The following is a 22,500-nucleotide window of genomic DNA, read 5'->3' as shown; positions in this document are numbered from 1 at the left end:
AAATCCACACATGTGAATGGAAATCTACATTCCGACATTCCTGGACACATTCCAACATCCTCAGGTCTGATCTCCAGTTACAGGAAGCGTTTGTCTGCAGTTGAGGCTGCTAAGAGTGGCACAGCCACACTTTTCCACATGGTTGATGTTTTTCCTTCAGTAAAGGATCTTTCTGATGCTGCCATAGAACCTGTTCTTGTTTACATGTTTACAGGTACTGAATAAACAAAAGTCCTGAACTGACTGAAGCTCTTCTCTGAGCACATTAGTGTGCAGATTATAACAGAATCTACTGGTCTGATATCGTGTGTGTGGCGCCTCAGGCTAAACCACTGCTTTAAAGAGGGAGGAGAGCTCTGAGTGCAGGGATTCACTCAGCAGCTGATCTCTGGTGCTTTTATCTTTTGAAAAAAAAGCTGAGATTTTAAAAAATATGTGTGTAAACAGTATATTTTTATTTCTTTTGTGTAAAATCTATGAAAACCTTAAGATTGAGCTCATTAGTAAACATTTCTGTGGCCTAACGTAAACATTCAGAGGTCAGAGTCTCACAGCAGATTAGATATGAATGTGTCTTTGTATCTTTAGGGAAGCAGTTTGTTCAGTGTGGTTTACTATGTGGGTGACTAGGAGGAAGGGGAGGGGCTTATGTGTATTTGTTAGCTCTTCTGCATACCCATAAGTCTGTGTGGCCCTGTCTCAGTGTTATCATGAGCTATATAGCTGTAATCAGCCTGTTCTGTGTTATTGTTACCCCACATGTACGCTCAGGGGTCTCAGACTGCCAGACGCCTCGGGGACCACAAGGCCTGAGACACCTTAAATATCAGGGACAGTCCACTGCAGATTAGACGAATGATTAGCCCTCACAAACACTGACCAAATAACTGCCCATACTCTGCCACTGTACTTAAATACCCCTTCAGATCATCACAGGACTGAGAAACTACACTTTACATTAAACACGTCAAAAAGAATCTACATTCAAATATCTGTCAGTATATAAGAGAACAAATCAGATCAATCTAGAATCAGACCTGCTTTCACACATTCAGAGAAAGATCATGTCTTACTGCTGATCACACTCTGCTTAAACTACACTGTCAGAATCTTCTGCTTTCTGCCAAGAGGAACATCTTCACAACGTCTGCCTTCAACTACGGTGATGAAATAAACCAGATGGTCAAGCCGTTAACACTGAATGTCTCAATGCTGCAGTCCAGGGTCACTCAGTGTTAAACAACCCTGTTCCTAAAAAAGTTAGGATGCTGTACAAAATCTAAATAAAAACACTGGTAATGTTGTGTAACGCTTAAAAAAACCACATGTGCTGGACCATCACCCAGTAACTAATGAGCTTCATTTAGAACAGGTCAGTAACATGATGGGCATGAAAAGAGCTTCCCAGAGAGCCTTTCAGAGGTTCAACAGAGCTACTCCTCATCTTTCTCAAAAGAGCCGCTCTTCACCTTCAACAGAGAGCAGGGACAAGGGTGAAGACCAATACTGGCTGACCCTGATCTTCAGACATGAGCAGCTGAAATCCCAAATCAAGGAAGAATGGGAAAAATCACTTCTTCATCAGGGCCCAAACGCTTACAGAGTGCTGGGGAAATAAGAGGAGGTGCAGCACAGATGTGAACCTGCCTCCCTCCCAACTTTGGTAAATGTGCTGCTGGCATCAAATTCAAAATGGGCATAAATGTACAAAAAACAATCAAACTGATCAGTTTCAACATTTGATGTGTTATTTTTGTGATTTTTTAATTAAACACAGGGTTTAAATGATTTGCACATCACTGCATTCTGTTTTATTTACATACATATAGAAGAGCACAAGACATTTCACCATCTTCATTTTAACCTTAAAAGAGGACCTGATGCTGCTAAAGCTTTTTTTTTATCCCCAGGTCATCATTCCTTGGATGAACTCGTTTGAACTGCTTGTCCAGTGTCTGATGTAATGCAATTGATGTGATAGAAAGTAGTGATAGAAATTTGGGGCTCCAAGTCCTCCAAGATGTTTCGGTTTCTGGAGGGTAGCTAACTTGATTCGAGGCTTTTGGTGCCTCCAATAGAACTTAGAAACTGCATTGTCAAGAGAGGAGAACCAGCCAGATGGTGGGGTGGAGGGAGGGACTGATAGTCTGCTAGAAAGGTGAGACTAATCGGGGCGTGGTCAGATATAATAATACTATTAATATCTGAAGGAATTATTCGGTGTGTGATGGAATTGTTAGACAGTAAGTCGTCTATGCAGGAGTAGGACTTGTGGGAAGGAGAGGAATATGAACGTTCTTTACTACTGGGGTTCTGCGATCTCCAGATATCCACCAGTCCATGATCTGACATGCACTGTTTAAGCAAAGCTGCTGAATGATTATTGATGATTCATTGTACTGAAGAGGATCTATGTGTGGGTTCAGGACTGTATTGAAGTCACCACCAATTCTAAAACCTGAGTCAGAGCATTTAGACGTTTCTGAGAAGAGTGGATGAAAGACAGCAGGAGAATCTGAGTTTGGTCCATATATATTTACTAAAGTTAGGGTTTCTTTCCCAATAGTGCTTTAATAATAATATAGCGGCCCTCTGGGTCGGTCAGTGTGGAGTTCCTTATGAATGGTATGTTCTCCTGGTCAAGATGGAAGTACCACGTTTATCTGAATGATATACAGAGTGATGAGCCGGCCGATCCATCTGGCGGTTCATCTCCGAGACTCTGCCTCTGTAAGGTGGCTGTCTGGAATAAACATGTCAGATTTTAAACTATTGAGACGCTTTAACACTTTAGTTCTTTTGGCAGGGGAGCCGATTCCTCTGATAGTCCATGAGATTATCTTCAGGGATGATACCGTGACTGTAGAATAGCCATATAACGCTGAGCTGGCATGTTATAACAACACATATAGACGGGCGGTTATGTTTATAACAAGCCACAGAGACACGACAGACGAGAACAGAGACGACATTCAGAAACAGACAGAACACAGAATAGGCTGGACATGGGGGGGTGTGAGTGTGTGTTTGTGTGTGTGTGAGTGTGTGACTGTGTGTGTGTTTGTGTGAGTGTGTGTGTGAGTGTGTAGTGTGAGTGTATGTGTGTGTGTGTGTGTGTGTGTATGTATGTGTGTGTTAGAGTGACTATTTTACCCCAGAGTCTCCAGTTTACAGTTTTCACAATGTGTGTCTGTGTGTGTGTGTGTAGTGTGTTAGTGTGTGTGTATGTGTGTGTGTGTGTGTGTGTGTGTGTGTGTGTGTGTGTGATTATCTTACTTCAGAGTCTCCAGTTTACAGTTTTCACTCCTCAGTCCGTCACAGAGCTCCTTCACTCCTGAATCCCGCAGTGTATTATAACTCAGGTCCAGTTTTCTCAGTGGTGAGTTCTTTACCATGAGAGCTGAAGCCAAATCAGCACAGCTTTCCTCTGTGAGTCGACAGTCTGACAGGCTGGAAGAGAAACAATAACACTGTCACCTCACACACTCTCTCAATATTCAAATGAAGCAGTGAGAAAATATTTAAAATGGAAAAACAGGGTTTGGAGTTTTTGGAGTGTGTAAAATGTCATACTGTCCTATCCCATGATTCCACTGGAGCTGTGTGTGTGTGTGCGAGTATATGTGAGCGTGTGTGTGAGTATATGTGTGTGTGTTAGTGTAGGTGTGTGATGTATTTGCACGTGTGAGTGTGAGTGTGTGCGTTTGTGTGTGAGTATGTATGAGTGTATGTGAATGTATGCGTGTGTGTGTGTATGCGTGTGTGTGAGTGTGTGTGTGAGAGTGTGTGTAGTGTGTGTGTGTAGTGTGTGTGTGTGTGTCTGTGCGTGTGTGTGTGTGAGAGTGTGTGTGTGTGTAGTGTGTGTGAGTGTGTGTGTGACTGTGTGTGTGTGTAGTGTGTGTGAGTGTGTGTGTGTGTGTAGTGTGTGAGTGTGTGTGTGTGTGTGAGTGTGTTTGTGTGTGTAGTGTGAGTGTGTGTGTGTGTGTGTGAGTGAGTGAGTGTGTGTGTGTGTCTGTGTGTGTGTGTGAGAGACTGTGTGTGTGTGTGTGTGTGTGTGTGTGTGTGTGTGTGTGTGTGTGTGAGTGTGTGACTGTGTGTGTGTGTGACTGTGTGTGTGTAGTGTGTGTGTGTGTGTGTGTGTGTGTGTAGTGTGTGAGTGAGAGTGTGTGTGTGTATGTGTGTGTCTGTGTTTGTTTGTGAGTGTGTTTGTGTGTGTAGTGTGAGTGTGTGTGTGTGTGTGTGAGTGAGTGAGTGTGTGTGTGTGTCTGTGTGTGTGTGTGAGAGACTGTGTGTGTGTGTGTGTGTGTGTGTGTGTGTGTGTGTGTGTGTGTGTGAGTGTGTGACTGTGTGTGTGTGTGTGTGTGACTGTGTGTGTGTGTGTGTGTGTGTGTGTGTGTAGTGTGTGAGTGTGTAGTGTGTGTGTAGTGTGTGTGTGTGTGTGTGTGTGTGTGTGTGTGTGTGTGTGATTATCTTACTTCAGAGTCTCCAGTTTACAGTTTTCACTCCTCAGTCCGTCACAGAGCTTCTTCACTCCTGAATCCTGCAGTTTATTTTCACTCAGGTCCAGTTTTCTCAGTGGTGAGTTCTTTACCATGAGAACTGAAGCCAAATCAGCACAGCTTTCCTCTGTGAGACGACACTCTGACAGGCTGGAAGAGAAACAATAACACTGTCACCTCACACACTCTCTCAATATTCAAATGAAGCAGTGAGAAGAGATTTAAAATGGAAAAACAGGGTTTGGAATTTTTTGGAGTGTGTAAATCGACACACTGTCCTATCCCATGATTCCACTGGACCTGAAGAGCTGTTTGAGGCTGAGGGACGTCATGTAACAGTGGTGTATGTAGCGTTAGCAGCTTCAACAACAAACACACTGTAAAAACTAAATATGAATTATTGGGAAATGAATAATAATAAAGAACTTGTGCTGCTTTACTACTTAATGAAGACGTCGTTCTGGCAGTAAACTACAGTCCTATTTATAGACCATTAACAGTGCTGGAGAGTTGAGGTAAACACTGAGTGAACTTTCTGTGGTCAGCAGTTTTAAAAACACTTTATTTTAATAATTATAAGAACTTTCTGGCTAACTACATGTCAGTGACCTCTTCAGAGGCTGATCAGTGTATATGAGATATGATATGACAGCAGTCAGTTGAGCCTTATTCAGGCAGCAGTCAGGGTCTTGCAGTCAGGACTGAAAACCAGAACCTGCTTTAAGTTCTGAAGCTGTGGTCAGTAATGGTCAAATGTTCTACAGCACTGAGCCAGAATTCACACAGTGGGGAGTCTTTTCCTCTTTGCTCCAACAGTGACAGATGATCTAGATAATCACGTTTCTTTTATATTTCTTTTGAAGTCAGTCAGATTGTGGTGGAGCAGAACCTGGATGGGAAAGTTCATCTTTCAGCCGTGGAGCTCCGTTAATAACATATTCATTTCTATGTGAGACGCTCAGAGAAACACATGCGATGTTATTTAAAGAAGAACGACCCATGAAAAGTTCAGAGTTCTTCAACATATCTGGAGATACAGACATCTGGTCTTCACTGTAACGACGTTGGTAGATTAATGTGGTTGAATCTAACAAGGGACACAGAAAATGAACATTTGGTGCTAACAAATTAACATTTGGTGTGAATGTATGAAGAAAAACACCTGTTAGTGAAACCAGTGTGATCCCTGTTAGGGAAACACACTGACTAAGAACCCTGGAATATGAAAGAGACACAGTCATGGGAAAAAATGAGGACATTAGGAAATGAGACTCTCTGAAAACCTGTGTTGGTGACACATTTAAACACATGGAGCTTTGATCTTTGGATTATATAATTAAAGAATAAAACTGGAGAAATGTCTGAAAAATAATTTATGAAATGAAATTATTAGAAATGTAATTTTGTTCCTCACATTCATTTTTCCTTTAAAAACTGGACTTTCCAGGACTTCCGGTACGGCGTCACTGGGCTGAGACGTGTGTGGGAGTCGCTCCGTGACTTTTCTTATTTTGCTCGGTCTTTTGGCCCATTTGTCTCATTTTTGAGTGTTCAGACACTACTGGAGTCTCCATGACGCCAAAAGCTAAACGAAACGCGACGGCTTTGCCAGATATGGAGGACGCTAACGCTCAAAGTGGGGCTAGCGCTCCTGCCCGGCTCTACAGCTAGCGGGGAGCTAACCACCGCTCTGCTAAAAGACGTGCTAATAGCCTCCATTCGGGAGGAGATTTCCACACTCAGAGCGGAGTTTATCGCTGAGCTCCGGTCATCTCATGCAAGTTTGACCACCAGCATTAACTCTCTCAGCTCAAAGGTTCGAGACATTGAAACTGCTGCCATGGATACGGACAAGCGAATCGCAGAGCGCGAAACGCTGGACTCTGAAAACAGGCGGATTAGAGAGGAAACGGACGACCTAGAGAATCGGTCCCGGAGGAACAACGGCTCGCAGCCTACCACGTCCATGGGGTCCTTCTTCACAGAATTGTTACCGCCATGAAGCTCCCCAATCCACTGGAGATTGATCGAGCCCACTGAGCTCCGGTTCCGAAGCCTCAGCCAGATGTTCAACCCAGACCAATGCTGGTTCGTGTTCTCCGCTTCCAGGCTAAAGAGGAGATTCTTCGCTTGTCCCATCAGCAGAGCCAATCGCTCTACAAGAACTCCAGAGTCCATATCTTCCCAGATCTTTCAGTGGAGTTGTGGAATCGTCGCAATGAGATCAAGACCGTTAACCTCAAATTACCTGAGGCAGGTCTGAAATTCTGCATGCAGTATCCAGCCCGGCTGATCTTCCTCTTTGATGGATCCACGCATGAATTGGACTCTGCGGCTGAGGCATCTTCGTTTCTCAACGCTACAGTCCTTCCTACACTGAGGGCAGAACCTGACACTGCTGCTGAACTGAAAGTCTGATTGCAGCTTCACACAGAGGTTCGAGACTCTCGTCTGCTCTATTTTACAGAGTTAAACGCAGCTACGCCACCTAGTGGCCCAAACTCTGTACTGCTCCTTATGCCGACTCAGTTCAGTGTCTGGACCTCGAACCTGACTCCTGTCCTAAGATCTGATTCAGGGAGTTGACTCTTATATTGTCCTATTTCATTTCATTAGTTCCTATATTTAAAACACGAGAGTTTATTTTAACATGTTCTACATTTGTCTGACGCAGTGGAAAAGATCTGTGGGCTGGCTGGGTGGTTCTGTTTGTCTTAGTTTTAATGTATATAGTCTGCATATTATAGTGCTCTAGGACACACGGTGGTGTTTCTGAGTGTGTATGTTTAGGCGATGTGTCCCGGTGTTCCCTCTCCATAGTTAAGGAGAGTAATGTTAGTGTTGTTGTTCCAAGTCACTTGAAAAGGTCGCCTTGTTTACTTTGTCTTTGGTTTGCGCTCAGTTTTATATATTTTTTATCTTTTTCTTTGCCCTGTTCCTTTCTTTTTTCTTTTTCCCCTTTTGATTTGATCCATCTATTCATTTCTCTATTTAATCCTTTTACCTTTTTATAATATGGCTGGAATTGCCGGTGGTGTAATTAATTACGTTAGCTGGAATGTTAGAGGGTTAAGTTTACTACATAAAAGGAACAAGGTTCTCTCTCATCTCGACGATTTGCACACCCATATCGCTTTTCTACAAGAGACACATCTGCGTCCTTCTGAACATTAAAAAATTCAGAAGATGGGTGGAGCAGCTATTTCACTCCAAATTTCTGTGCAGATCTGGAGGGGCAGCAGTTCTAATAAGCAAAAGTGTCCAATTCACAGCCGTTCAGTTCAGTCAGATCTAGCAGTGAGATAGCACGGCTTCCCTATGGAATTCTTTAAAAGATTTTCCAGTGAACTTGCTCCTGCAATTTTGGAAATGTTGAATGATTCTTTAGAACAAGGTGTCCTCCCTACTACCCTACGTCAAGAGACTATTTCACTGATTGAGTAGAAAGATAAGGACCCTCTTGACTGCGGTGCAGACCGTCCTATCAGTCTCTTAAACATAGACGTTAAAATCTTATCAGAAGTTCTTGCCAAACAGCTCGAGACTGTTTTAGGAGGTATAATACATACTGATCAAACAGGTGTTGATAGATGATCCTTCTTTAATATAAATATGAATATCCTCTACACTTCAGCTCCGTCTCCGACTTCAGAAATCTGACTTTTGCTAGACGCTGAAAAAGCTTTTGATCGTGTGGAGTGGAATTATATCTTTACACACTGCATAAATCTGGTTTCGGTCCTGTATAAATATCCTGGATTAAACTTTTGTACACATCTCCTTTAGCAGCAGTTTGTACCAAAGGGCTCTGCTCAAGTTTCTTCCCTCTTCATAGGGGGACGTGTCTTTAATCTTCACCATCGCAATAGAACCTTTAGCAATCGCTGTACGGACAGACGCTGGAATTCCAGGAATTAGTCGTGGAGGATGCTTAAAAGTGTTAATAGCGGATTAAACGCTATTAAAAGTGAATTGTTCCCCATCAATATTGCAGCTGATGGATTCCCTCAGACTGCCTTGCCCTTCCGTACTATTTCACAGTTTCAAATACCTTTGTATTACCTTGACCTGTAGATACTCCGACCTTAAACATCATTTTTTGTCATTACTTTCTCAGATTAAGATGATTTATCACGTTGGTCTTCTCTTCTCCTGTCCTTCTTTGGCCGGGTTAATTCAGTTAAAATGAATGTACTTCCCAAATTCCCATACCTCTGTCAATCAATACCTTTATTTTTGTCTAAATCCTTCTTTAAAACTATTGACCAATGTATAGTTCATTTTATCTGGAACAAGAAACTTCCCAAAATTCGCAATGTGGTCATTCAAAGCCCTAAGCACCTTGGTGGCCTTTTATCTCCAAACTTTCTTTTTTATTACTCGGCAGCAAAAAACATTCATAGTATCCTTTTTTGGTGTGGGGCCATTATAGGCTGAGCGATTGGGTCCCTGTGTGGACTGCAGTGGAAATTGGTCCTGCCATTTGATTGATGGCTTTATTACGTGCTCTTCTAGCATCAAGTGCTAACACACCCTTTTCAAACCCAATTTTAAACGCTTCATTACATGTCTGGCGCTAATTTCAGCATCATTTTGGTCTTCAGTCCTCATCTAATAATATGCCAGTTACAGCCAATCCCTTATTTCCACCTTCAACCATGGATTCTGCCTTTCTCAACTGGCATAAAGCTGGTAAGATTCGGGACCTTTATGCTGATGGCACATTTTACAGTTTCACACAGCTCTGTCCCCAATTTCCTCCTCTCAATTCTTATTTTTATAGATTCTGGCAGATTCGTAACTATGTTAGAAATGCTTTTGCAGACTTTCCCAACACGCCCTCAAAATCACCCCTTCATGATCGTTTGGAAATTGATGCTAATGCTAGGAACATTATCTCTAAAGTATACAGCTTGTTTTTCGCTTTAGTCCTGCACATTCTTACACAACAGTGGTAGCAGGAGCTACAGGTAACTTTTGAGGAGGATGAGTGGGACAAGAAAATTCACCATATTCATTCTTCCTGGATTTGTGCGAGACACATCCTTATTCAGTTAAAGTTGCTTCATCGAGTTACTGGACAAAGGTTAAACTTGCTAAGCTTGACCCAAACATTAATAACCTCTGTGATCGACGTTCCCAGGCTCCAGACACATTACTCCATATGTCATGGCTCTGCCCTCACCTGAGCAGAGATCAACTTTAATTAAACTCTATTAACACTGTATAAACTCCTCATCTCACTCAGACTGAGACCAGAAACAGAGCAGAGATCAGACATGAACATCATCACTGACTCACCATCAACTCAGAGCTCCTTCTTTAAACTCTCTAACTTTAATTAAACTCTATTAACACTGTATAAACTCCTCATCTCACTCAGACTGAGACCAGAAACAGAGCAGAGATCAGACATGAACATCATCACTGACTCACCATCAACTCAGAGCTCCTTCTTTAAACTCTCTCTAACTTTAATTAAACTCTATTAACACTGTAGAAACTCCTCATCTCACTCAGACTGAGACCAGAAACAGAGCAGAGATCAGACATGAACATCATCACTGACTCACCATCAACTCAGAGCTCCTTCTTTAAACTCTCTCTAACTTTAATTAAACTCTATTAACACTGTAGAAACTCCTCATCTCACTCAGACTGAGACCAGAAACAGAGCAGAGATCAGACATGAACATCATCACTGACTCACCATCAACTCAGAGCTCCTTCTTTAAACTCTCTCTAACTTTAATTAAACTCTATTAACACTGTATAAACTCCTCATCTCACTCAGACTGAGACCAGAAACAGAGCAGAGATCAGACATGAACATCATCACTGACTCACCATCAACTCAGAGCTCCTTCTTTAAACTCTCTCTAACTTTAATTAAACTCTATTAACACTGTATAAACTCCTCATCTCACTCAGACTGAGACCAGAAACAGAGCAGAGATCAGACATGAACATCATCACTGACTCACCATCAACTCAGAGCTCCTTCTTTAAACTCTCTCTAACTTTAATTAAACTCTATTAACACTGTATAAACTCCTCATCTCACTCAGACTGAGACCAGAAACAGAGCAAAGATCAGACATGAACATCATCACTGACTCACCATCAACTCAGAGCTCCTTCTTTAAACTCTCTCTAACTTTAATTAAACTCTATTAACACTGTATAAACTCCTCATCTCACTCAGACTGAGACCAGAAACAGAGCAGAGATCAGACATGAACATCATCACTGACTCACCATCAACTCAGAGCTCCTTCTTTAAACTCTCTCTAACTTTAATTAAACTCTATTAACACTGTATAAACTCTTCATCTCACTCAGACTGAGACCAGAAACAGCAGAGATCAGACATGAACATCATCACTGACTCACCATCAACTCAGAGCTCCTTCTTTAAACTCTCTCTAACTTTAATTAAACTCTATTAACACTGTATAAACTCCTCATCTCACTCAGACTGAGACCAGAAACAGAGCAGAGATCAGACATGAACATCATCACTGACTCACCATCAACTCAGAGCTCCTTCTTTAAACTCTCTCTAACTTTAATTAAACTCTATTAACACTGTATAAACTCCTCATCTCACTCAGACTGAGACCAGAAACAGAGCAGAGATCAGACATGAACATCATCACTGACTCACCATCAACTCAGAGCTCCTTCTTTAAACCCTCTCTAACTTTAATTAAACTCTATTAACACTGTATAAACTCCTCATCTCACTCAGACTGAGACCAGAAACAGAGCAGAGATCAGACATGAACATCATCACTGACACACCATCAACTCAGAGCTCCTTCTTTAAACTCTCTCTAACTTTAATTAAACTCTATTAACACTGTATAAACTCCTCATCTCACTCAGACTGAGACCAGAAACAGAGCAGAGATCAGACATGAACATCATCACTGACTCACCATCAACTCAGAGCTCCTTCTTTAAACTCTCTCTAACTTTAATTAAACTCTATTAACACTGTAGAAACTCCTCATCTCACTCAGACTGAGACCAGAAACAGAGCAGAGATCAGACATGAACATCATCACTGACTCACCATCAACTCAGAGCTCCTTCTTAAAACTAACTTTAATTAAACTCTATTAACACTGTAGAAACTCCTCATCTCACTCAGACTGAGACCAGAAACAGAGCAGAGATCAGACATGAACATCATCACTGACTCACCATCAACTCAGAGCTCCTTCTTTAAACTCTCTCTAACTTTAATTAAACTCTATTAACACTGTATAAACTCCTCATCTCACTCAGACTGAGACCAGAAACAGAGCAGAGATCAGACATGAACATCATCACTGACTCACCATCAACTCAGAGCTCCTTCTTTAAACCCTCTCTAACTTTAATTAAACTCTATTAACACTGTATAAATTCCTCATCTCACTCAGACTGAGACCAGAAACAGAGCAGAGATCAGACATGAACATCATCACTGACTCACCATCAACTCAGAGCTCCTTCTTTAAACTCTCTCTAACTTTAATTAAACTCTATTAACACTGTATAAACTCCTCATCTCACTCAGACTGAGACCAGAAACAGAGCAGAGATCAGACATGAACATCATCACTGACTCACCATCAACTCAGAGCTCCTTCTTTAAACTCTCTCTAACTTTAATTAAACTCTATTAACACTGTATAAACTCCTCATCTCACTCAGACTGAGACCAGAAACAGAGCAGAGATCAGACATGAACATCGTCACTGACTCACCATCAACTCAGAGCTCCTTCTTTAAACTCTCTCTAACTTTAATTAAACTCTATTAACACTGTATAAACTCCTCATAATTCTCAGCAGTATCAGCAAACACAATGATTTTTTAAGGTGGAACTGCTTTTAAGGTTGAATTGCACTCAGATGGCACAGAATTTAATGTGGAAGTTCAATTAATATAGCATTAAATATAAGGTGGAACTGCTATTAACATATCACAAAATTTAAGGTGGAACTTCTATTAACAAATCATGAAATTTAAGGTGGAACTTCAATTAATATAGCATTACATTTAAGGTGGAACTGATATTAACATATTACTACATTGAAGGTGGAACTTCATTTAACATAGCATTAAATTTAAGGGGGAACTGCTATCAACATATCCCTAAATTTAAGGGGGAACTTCAATTAACACAGCATTAAACTTAAGGTGGAACTGCTATTAACATAGCACTAAATGTAAGATGCAACTTCAATTAACAAATCACTAAATTTCAGGTGGAACTTCAGTTATCAGCATTAAATTTAAGGTAGAACTGCTATTAACATATCAAAAAAATTTACGTGATTAACATAGCACTAACTTTAAGGAGGCACAGAATTTAAGGTGGAACTCTCTTTAAAGTAGCACTAAAATTAAGATTTCAATTAACATTGCAATAAAATTAAAATTAAGGTGGAACAGCATTGATGTTAGCACTGAATTTAAAGTTGAACTTTAACTAACAGCAATAAACCTAAGGTGGCAACAAATTTAAAATGGAACTCTTTTTAAGGTGGCACTAAATTTAAGGTGGAACTGCAATTACCATAGCACTAAATTTTAAGGTGGCAAATGTTTAACGTGAAACTTTAAGTGGCACAGAATTTAAGGTGGAACCTTTTTAAGGTGGCACTAAATTTAAGGTGGAATTTAAATTAACATAGCACTAAATGTAAGGTGGCACAATTTAAATTAAATTAAAGCCCTACACAAAATTTAAGGTAAAACTTCATTCACAGTAGCACCTAGTAACAAATTACTATCCATCATGGATACTGCAGCTTCTGCTTTACAACATTTTGTCAACATTTTAAAAACTATCAACAGTTTTCAACAATTTTGACATTTTAACAAAGCCAGTTTTTTAAAAAAAATTTCAAGTCAACTTGCAATTTGTTCACAAACTTTCCTTTTCTAGTTCTTTTTTCTGCTTTTCATGTATCTTTGCTTTTATTATTTAATCTTTTTCTATTGTAAAGCACTTTAAACTGCTTTCTGTATGAAAAGTGCTTTATAACGAAATGTATTTTTATTGATTATTATGGCAACATTTCTATTTCTGTATGCTGCCATCTGTGGTTTACTGCTATGAAGTGCACAGCAATGGTATTTTCAACTCCAACATATGAGCACAGGATCAGAAAATAAAGGTCTTGAGTTATTGTTAACAATTTGAATGATTTAACCTCAAATGTACTGAGTAAAGTACAAATCTTCCTAATTATCCTGTAAGTGTTGCAACATAGCACAATCCCGTCAGTATTTTCCAGCCCTGTGTTTGATGAACTGGATCTCTGTCTACACAGGCTGACCCCTAATCGTTCTGAGATCTGCAAAACCAGCAGTGCTCCTGGAATTTCAGTGGCTCCATCCAGTACACATTTCTAAACTCTCTTTCATCTGTGTGTTTGAGAGACGGAGGAAGACTGAGAACACTTTTATAAAGATTGCTGTCAGTTGTGTAGTGTGTTCATTTTTAAACTGATTCATTGTGAATGAGCTTTACTAAATGATCCCTTTCATTGTAAAGACTAGAAAATGACTGTGGGTGTGATGTGAACATCCTCAGTGAGAAAGTGGTGATCTTACCCGAGTCTTTCCAGTTTACAGTCTGGACTTTTCAGTCCCTCACTGAGCTCCTTCACTCCCGAATTCCACAGGTCATTTTTACTCAGGTCCAGTTCTCTCAGGGTTGAGTTCTTTAACCCTACCCACCCTGGTGACGCGTTTTGCGTCAAAACTCACAACTTGTTTTTGAGCTTTATAACTCAGGAATGCTTTAATGCAGCAGTTTATTAGGCATATCCCTAGAAACTGTGGAATCTACCGTTTCTAAAAATAGCAGTCTGTCAAATGCAGGTTTAGGAATCTGCATGTGTCCTACAGGTGAGAATATCAAGAAAAATAAATCTGTATAAATGCATCACAGTAATAAGTAACGCACAATCAGCAAAGATCATATATTTTTAACTCATAGACACTTTATTCTAAAACTTTCTCATTGACATCTTAGCTCTGAATTGATAGTCAAAAATAAGTAAAAAAAAAAAAGGTGCTTGGTAAAATTTTGCTTCATAAAACAAAATTTCATAAAAATATCAAAATTCTGCGGGCATTTACAACTCAGGTGATTACATATTTGAGAAGTCTGCTGAAAGAAAAAAAAAACAACATAAAGTTGCTGTCTCAAATATTTACTAGAGTTACAACAACTGAAAGAAGAACTGACAAAAATGGGAAACAAAACACACTTAATAGTGCTAGGCCGCTAAGGGTTAAGCTGAGAATTGAGGCCAGATCTGCACAGGTTTCCTTTGTGAAACTACAATCAATCAAGCTGGGAGAGAAACAATAACATGGTCATTTGTACATGCTACCTCTACGGGATGTCATTAGGAAACATAATACAAAATTTCATAGCTATGCTGATGACACATCAGATCCGTTTACTATACAGGTGCACTTTGTAGTTCTACAGGTACAGACTGTAGTCCATCTGTTTCTCTGACACTTTGTTAGACCCCTTTTACCCTGTTCATCATGTGGTCAGGACCCCCATGGACCCTCACAGAGCAGGTACTATTTGGGTGGTTGATCATTCTCAGCACTGCAGTAATCCTGAAGTGGTGGCGGTGTTAGTGTGTGTTGTGCTAGTACAAGTGGATCAGACACAGCAGTACTGCTGGAGTTTTTAATAAACAGAGATCTTATCACTCCTGTTTTGGAAAGAGCTGCACTGTCTGTATCATTCAGGACAGATTTTAAAGCTCTGATTCTGGTCTTTAAAGCTCAAAATGACCTTAAAGCACCACTTACATCACAGAGTGTCTGTTTATGACCTTAGATCTGAAGATACTGACCTTCTGTAAATAGCTGCAGTAAAATACAGAGAGACTCTTTCAGTTATTCTGCTTCTAAACTGTGGAGGTCAGTTCACCTTTTATTACACAGTCAAGCTCAGAGCTCACTTAATAAACATCTAAAATGCAGAATGCTGGCAGAATATGGCGGTTTTGGAGAACTGACTCATGATGCACTGAGCATTCTCTTGCGAGACCCTGTGCGAGAACCAAGACGGTGGCTCCCTGTTGCTAGACAACCAGCCAAACGACGCCAAGTCCTACAGAAAAAAAAAAGTTCTGAAAGTGATATTTTACTTGGACTTATCAACCTGTCATCCTGAAATCCCTCAAACAATACATCCACCACTACTACTACAACATTGTCACCATGAACAAGGACAAAAAAGAAGAAAACCAAAGGTAAACAACTCCAAACACCCACCGGTAAGTGACCCCGACCACCCAGCTCTCCAGGAGACACAGAGGACCCAGCTTCACCAGCCTGCTGCACAGAGCTCAGACCTGTCCTGCTCTCCATTAGCAGTAAGCTCTCAGGACTAGATTTGAGACTATGCCTGGTCAAAATTCTCCACAAAGAATTCCAAGCAATCCATTTAGAGTTCAGCCAGGAACAAATCCTGACTCTAACTAAAGAAAACAAAGCACTGCAGACCGTCAGCGACCTCACCACCCAAATACCGGCTGTCATCAAAGACAACAAACTAATGAAAGAAACAGTCTTGGACTTACAGACGCGCAGTATGAGACAACACTGTCTTCTCTGGCTTTCCCGAACACACTGCGGAAAATCCTGAACATGATTTCATGATGACTAAACTCAAAATCTCACCGGAATTGGCCTCATCTATCACATTTCACCACGCGCACCGATTAGGCAGGAAAAAACATAAACAAACAACCGCGACCCATCGGCCCTAAGGTTAAACACTGTAAACACAGAGAGCTCATCACGAGAAAAGGACGAGAACTCCGAGGACTTCAGGATCAATGACCAGTTCCCACAGGAAATACTGGACAGACGGAGAAATCTGCTCTTGATCAGAAAGGAACTGATAAAGGAAGGCAAACGAGCAGCGACCTCTGTGGACAAACTATACATCAACTGCCAAATGTACCGTTATAAAAACATCACTCCGTGGGTGTATTAGCCAAAACGCCTTCTCTCTCTCTCTCTCTGTCTGCCTCTCTCTCTCTGTCTGCCTCTCTCTCTCTCTGCCTCTCTCTCTCTCTCTGCCTCTCTCTCTCTCTCTGCCTCTCTCTCTCTATCTCTGTCTCTCTCTCTCTCTCTCTGCCTCTCTCTCTCTCTGCCTCTCTCTCTCTCTGTCTCTCTATCTCTATCTCTGCCTCTCTCTCTCTCTGCCTCTCTCTCTCTCTCTGCCTCTCTCTCTCTCTCTGCCTCTCTCTCTCTATCTCTGTCTCTCTCTCTCTCTCTCTGTCTCTCTCTCTCTCTCTCTCTCTCTGCCTCTCTCTCTCTCTGCCTCTCTCTCTCTCTGTCTCTCTCTCTCTATCTCTGTCTCTCTCTCTCTCTCTCTCTCTGCCTCTCTCTCTCTCTGCCTCTCTCTCTCTCTGCCTCTCTCTCTCTCTCTCTCTCTCTGCCTCTCTCTCTCTCTGCCTCTCTCTCTCTCTGTCTCTCTATCTCTATCTCTGCCTCTCTCTCTCTCTGCCTCTCTCTCTCTCTCTGCCTCTCTCTCTCTCTCTGCCTCTCTCTCTCTATCTCTGTCTCTCTCTCTCTCTCTCTGTCTCTCTCTCTCTCTCTCTCTCTCTCTGCCTCTCTCTCTCTCTGCCTCTCTCTCTCTCTGTCTCTCTCTCTCTATCTCTGTCTCTCTCTCTCTCTCTCTCTCTGCCTCTCTCTCTCTCTGCCTCTCTCTCTCTCTGCCTCTCTCTCTCTATCTCTGTCTCTCTCTCTCTCTCTCTGCCTCTCTCTCTCTATCTCTCTCTCTCTCTCTCTCTCTCTGCCTCTCTCTCTCTCTCTCTCTCTCTGCCTCTCTCTCTCTCTCTGTCTCTCTATCTCTATCTCTGTCTCTCTCTCTCTCTCTCTCTCTCTCTCTCTCTCTGTCTGTCTGTCTGTCTGTCTGTCTCTCTCTCACATTGACCCACACACCCTGTAAAATATATGCGTAACATCCCCGGCTGGACTCAGGAACAGCAAAACGCACTAAGGCCTGATACTGTATCTCACTAAAACCAAATCTGCTTCTGTATTTGTTAGCCCACAGGCTAAACAGACCAAAGTACTACACCTCCTATCTTCTTTAACAGCAGATCTCTGTTTATTACAAGAATCACATCCATCAGAAATAATCTCCAGCACCCCCCGCGACCCTGAGGGAGAAGCGGCTTAGAAAATCTGTGTGTGTGTGTGTATGCTTGTGTTTGTGTGTATGTGTGCGTGCGTGTATGTGTGTGTGTGTGTGTGTGTGCGTGTATGCGTGTGTGCATGTGTGTATGTGTGTGTGTGTGCGTGCGTGTATGTGTGTGTATGCGTGTGTGTATGTGTGTGTGTATGCGTGTGTGTGTGTGTGTGTGTGTGTGTGTGTATGCGTGTGTGTGTGTGTGTGTGTGTGTGTGTGTATGCGTGTGTGTGTGTGTGTGTGCGTGTATGTGTGTGTATGCGTGTGTGTATGCGTGTGTGTATGCGTGTGTGCGTGTGTGTATGTGTGTGCGTGTGTGTATGTGTGTGTGTGTGTGTGTATGTGTGTGTGTATGCGTGTGTGTGTGTGTGTGTGTGTGTGTGTACTTTTCAAAATACTTCTGGAAACTATTTCAAGACCCAGATAGCGATGAGATTTTCGTACTTCCTTTATATGAAAGACATTGTATAAAAATGATTTTTCAAAGGGAACTTAAAAGTCTACAGACAGGACAATCTGATGTCCTCTATGTGAGACGGGACCTTGACAGGAAAACTACAGTCACCATTCATCATCATCTGGCCCACGTCTGGCCAACGTCTGACCCACACAAAATGTGCAGTAACCCAAGACTACCAACACGAGGAGCCTGTGGGAGGGGCTGAACTCAGTAACGACTGAATACCACCAACATGAGGAGCCTGTGGGAGGGGCTGAACACAGTAACAGCTGAACACCACCATCAAGAAGGAGCCTGCGGGAGGGGCTGAACACAATAACGGTTGAACACCACCATTACAAGGAGCCTGTGGTAGAGGCTGAACACAGTAACGGCTGAACACCACCATCAAAAGGAGCCTGTGGGAGGGACTGAACACAATAACGGCTGAACACCACCATCACAAGGAGTCTGTGGAAGGGGCTGAACACAGTAACGGCTGAACGCTACCAACACAAGGAGCCTGTGGGAGGGGCTGAACACAATAACAGCTGAACACCACCAACACGAGGAGTCTGTGGAAGGGGCTGAACACAGTAACGGCTGAACACCACCATCACAAGGAGTCTGCTTGAGGGGCTGAACACAGTAACGGCTGAACGCTACCAACACAAGGAGCCTGCGAGAGGGGCTGAACACAATAACAGCTGAACACCACCAACACGAGGAGTCTGTGGAAGGGGCTGAAAACAGTAACGGCTGAACGCTACCAACACAAGGAGCCTGTGGGAGGGGCTGAACACAATAACAGCTGAACACCACCAAAACGACGAGCCTGTGGAAGGGGCTGAACACAGTAACGGCTGAAAACCACCATCACAAAGAGCCTGTGGGAGGGGCTGAACACAATAACAGCTGAACACCACCAACACGAGGAGTCTGTGGAAGGGGCTGAACACAGTAACGGCTGAACACCACCATCACAAGGAGCCTGTGGGAGGGGCTGAACACAGTAACGGCTGAACACCACCATCACAAGGAGTCTGTGGAAGGGGCTGAACACAGTAAGGGCTGAACGCTACCAACACAAGGAGCCTGTGGGAGGGGCTGAACACAATAACAGCTGAACACCACCAACATGAGGAGTCTGTGGAAGGGGCTGAACACAGTAACGGCTGAACACCACCATCACAAGGAGTCTGTGGAAGGGGCTGAACACAGTAAGGGCTGAACACCACCAACACAAGGAGCCTGTGGGAGGGGCTGAACACAGTAACGGCTGAACACAACCAACACGAGGAGCCTGTGGGAGGGGCTGAACACAGTAACGGCTGAACACAACCAACACAAGGAGCCTGTGGGAGGGGCTGAACACAGTAACGGCTGAACACTACCAACACGAGGAGACTGTGGGAGGGACTGAACACAATAACGGCTGAACACTACCAACACGAGGAGACTGTGGGAGGGACTGAACACAATAACGGCTGAACACTACCAACACGAGGAGACTGTGGGAGGGGCTGAACACAGTAACGGCTGAACACTACCAACACGAGGAGACTGTGGGAGGGACTGAACACAATAACGGCTGAACACTACCAACACGAGGAGACTGTGGGAGGGACTGAACACAATAACGGCTGAACACTACCAACACGAGGAGACTGTGGGAGGGGCTGAACACAGTAACAGCTGAACACCACCAACACGAGGAGCCTGTGGGAGGGGCTGAACACAATAACGGCTGAACACCACCAACACGAGGAGCCTGTGGTAGGGGCTGAAGACAGTAACGGCTGAACACTACCAACAAAAGGAGTCTGTGGAAGGGGCTGAACACAGTAACGGCTGAACGCTACCATCACAAGGAATCTGTGGAAGGGGCTGAACACAGTAACGGCTGAACGCTACCAACACAAGGAGCCTTTGGGAGGGGCTGAACACAATAACAGCTGAACACCACCATCACAAGGAGTCTGTGGGAGGGGCTGAACACAGTAACGGCTGAACGCTACCAACACAAGGAGCCTTTGGGAGGGGCTGAACACAATAACAGCTGAACACCACCAACACGAGGAGTCTGTGGGAGGGGCTGAACACAGTAACGGCTGAACGCTACCAACACGACGAGCCTGTGGGAGGGGCTGAACACAGTAACGGCTGAACGCTACCAACACGACGAGCCTGTGGGAGGGGCTGAACACAGTCATGGCTGAATACCACCAACATGACGAGCCTGTGGGAGGGGCTGAACACAGTCATGGCTTAACACCACCAACACGACGAGCCTGTGGGAGGGGCTGAACACAGTAACGGCTGAACAACACCAACACGAGGAGCCTGTGGGAGGTGATGAACGCAGTAACGGCTGAACACCACCATCACAAGGAGTCTGTGGGAGGGGCTGAACACAGTAACGGCTGAACGCTACCAACACAAGGAGCCTTTGGGAGGGGCTGAACACAATAACAGCTGAACACCACCAACACGACGAGCCTGTGGGAGGGGCTGAACACAGTAACGGCTGAACGCTACCAACACGACGAGCCTGTGGGAGGGGCTGAACACAGTCATGGCTGAACACCACCAACACGACGAGCCTGTGGGAGGGGCTGAACACAGTCATGGCTGAACACCACCAACACGACGAGCCTGTGGGAGGGGATGAACGCAGTAACGGCTGAACACCAATATGAGGAGTTTGTGGAAGGGGCTGAACGCGTTCAACCGCGTTAACATCCGGGCCTTAAACCTCTCTCTCTCTCTCGATCTCTCTCTACTCTCTCTTCCCTATCTCGCTGCTCTCTCTGTACTCCCTCTACTCTCTCTACCCTCTCTCCCTACTGTCTTTCTCTCTCCCATCTATCTGCTCTCTCTCTACTCTCTCTCCCTCCCCCTGTACCCTCTCTGTACTCCCTCTCTCTCTCTGTACTTTCTCAATCTCTCTCTCTCTCTGTCTCTCTCTCTCTCTGTACTCTGTCTCTCTCTCTCTCTGTACTCTCTCTCTCTCTCTCTGTACTCTCTCTCTCTTTGTACTCTCTCTCTCTCTGTGTACTCTCTCTCTCTCTGTGTACTCTCTCTCTCTCTGTACTCTCTCTCTCTCTCTCTCTCTCTCTCTCTGTACTCTCTCTCTCTCTGTACTCTCTCTCTGTCTCTCTCTCTCTCTGTACTCTCTCTCTCTCTCTGTACTCTCTCTCTCTCTCTCTCTCTGTACTCTCTCTCTCTCTCTCTCTCTGTCTCTCTCTCTCTCTGTACTCTCTCTCTCTCTGTACTCTCTCTCTCTCTGTCTCTCTCTCTCTCTGTACTCTCTCTCTCTCTGTACTCTCTCTCTCTCTGTCTCTCTCTCTCTCTGTACTCTCTCTCTCTCTGTACTTTCTCTCTCTCTGTACTCTCTCTCTCTCTCTCTCTCTGTACTCTCTCTCTCTCTCTCTCTGTCTCTCTCTCTCTCTCTCTCTGTCTCTCTCTCTCTCTGTACTTTCTCTCTCTCTGTACTCTCTCTCTGTACTCTCTCTCTCTCTGTCTCTCTCTCTCTCTGTACTCTCTCTCTCTCTGTACTTTCTCTCTCTCTCTCTCTCTCTGTCTCTCTCTCTGTACTCTCTCTCTGTACTCTCTCTCTCTCTCTCTCTGTATTCTCTCTCTCTCTCTCTCTCTGTACTCTCTCTCTCTCTCTCTCTGTACTCTCTCTCTCTGTACTCTCTCTCTCTCCCCCCCCCTCTCTCTCTCTCTCTCTGTACCCTCTCTCTCTGTACTCTCTCTCTCTGTACCCTCTCTCTCTCTGTACTCTCTCTCTTTCTCTCTGTACCCTCTCTCTCTCTGTACTCTTTCTCTCTCTCTCTCTACTCTCTCTCTCTGTACTCTCTCTCTCTCTGTACTCTCTCTCTCTCTCTGTACTCTTTCTCTCTCTCTGTACTCTCTCTCTTTCTCTGTTCTCTCTCTCTCTGTACCCTCTCTCTCTCTCCGTTCTCTGTTCTCCTTCTCTCTGTACTCTCTCTCTCCGTTCTCTGTTCTCTGTTCTCTCTCTCTCTCTCTCCGTACTCTCTCTCTCTCTGTACTCTCCCTCTCTCTCTCCGTTCTCTGTTCTCTCTCTCTCTCCATACTCTCTCTCTCTCCGTACTCTCTCCCTCTCTGTACTCTCTCTCTCTCTCTCTGTTCTCTCTCTCTCTGTACTCTGTTCTCTCTGTTCTCTCTCTCTCTGTACTCTGTTCTCTCTGTTCTCTCTCTCTCTCTGTACTCTCTCTCTCTCTCTCTCTCTCTCTCTCCGTACTCTCTCTCTCTCTCTCTCTCTCTCCCTGTACTCACTCTCTCTCTCTCTCTCTCTC

General features: G+C 43.5%; 2 protein-coding genes across 2 annotated transcripts in view; one reads left to right on the top strand and one right to left on the bottom strand.

Annotated features, from left to right (window-relative positions):
- Positions 1–22,500, top strand: part of LOC108416094 (butyrophilin subfamily 3 member A2-like) — a 534,853-nt gene that overhangs the window by 72,576 nt on the left and 439,777 nt on the right. The window lies entirely within an intron of this gene.
- Positions 1–22,500, bottom strand: part of LOC108415843 (butyrophilin-like protein 3) — a 116,590-nt gene that overhangs the window by 1,910 nt on the left and 92,180 nt on the right. The window contains exons 9-12 of the mRNA XM_037541221.1: positions 14,807–14,862; positions 14,115–14,232; positions 4,476–4,649; positions 3,277–3,450 (exon numbers count right to left, since the gene is read on the bottom strand). Coding sequence (XP_037397118.1) covers positions 3,277–3,450; positions 4,476–4,649; positions 14,115–14,232; positions 14,807–14,862 — 522 coding nt within the window. The remainder of the gene's footprint in view (positions 1–3,276; positions 3,451–4,475; positions 4,650–14,114; positions 14,233–14,806; positions 14,863–22,500) is intronic.

Source organism: Pygocentrus nattereri, chromosome 9 (genome assembly GCF_015220715.1).
Source record: "Pygocentrus nattereri isolate fPygNat1 chromosome 9, fPygNat1.pri, whole genome shotgun sequence".
Lineage (NCBI taxonomy): Eukaryota > Metazoa > Chordata > Actinopteri > Characiformes > Serrasalmidae > Pygocentrus > Pygocentrus nattereri.
Note: the sequence above shows the minus strand (reverse complement) of the source record. Positions and strands in the feature narration are given on the sequence as shown.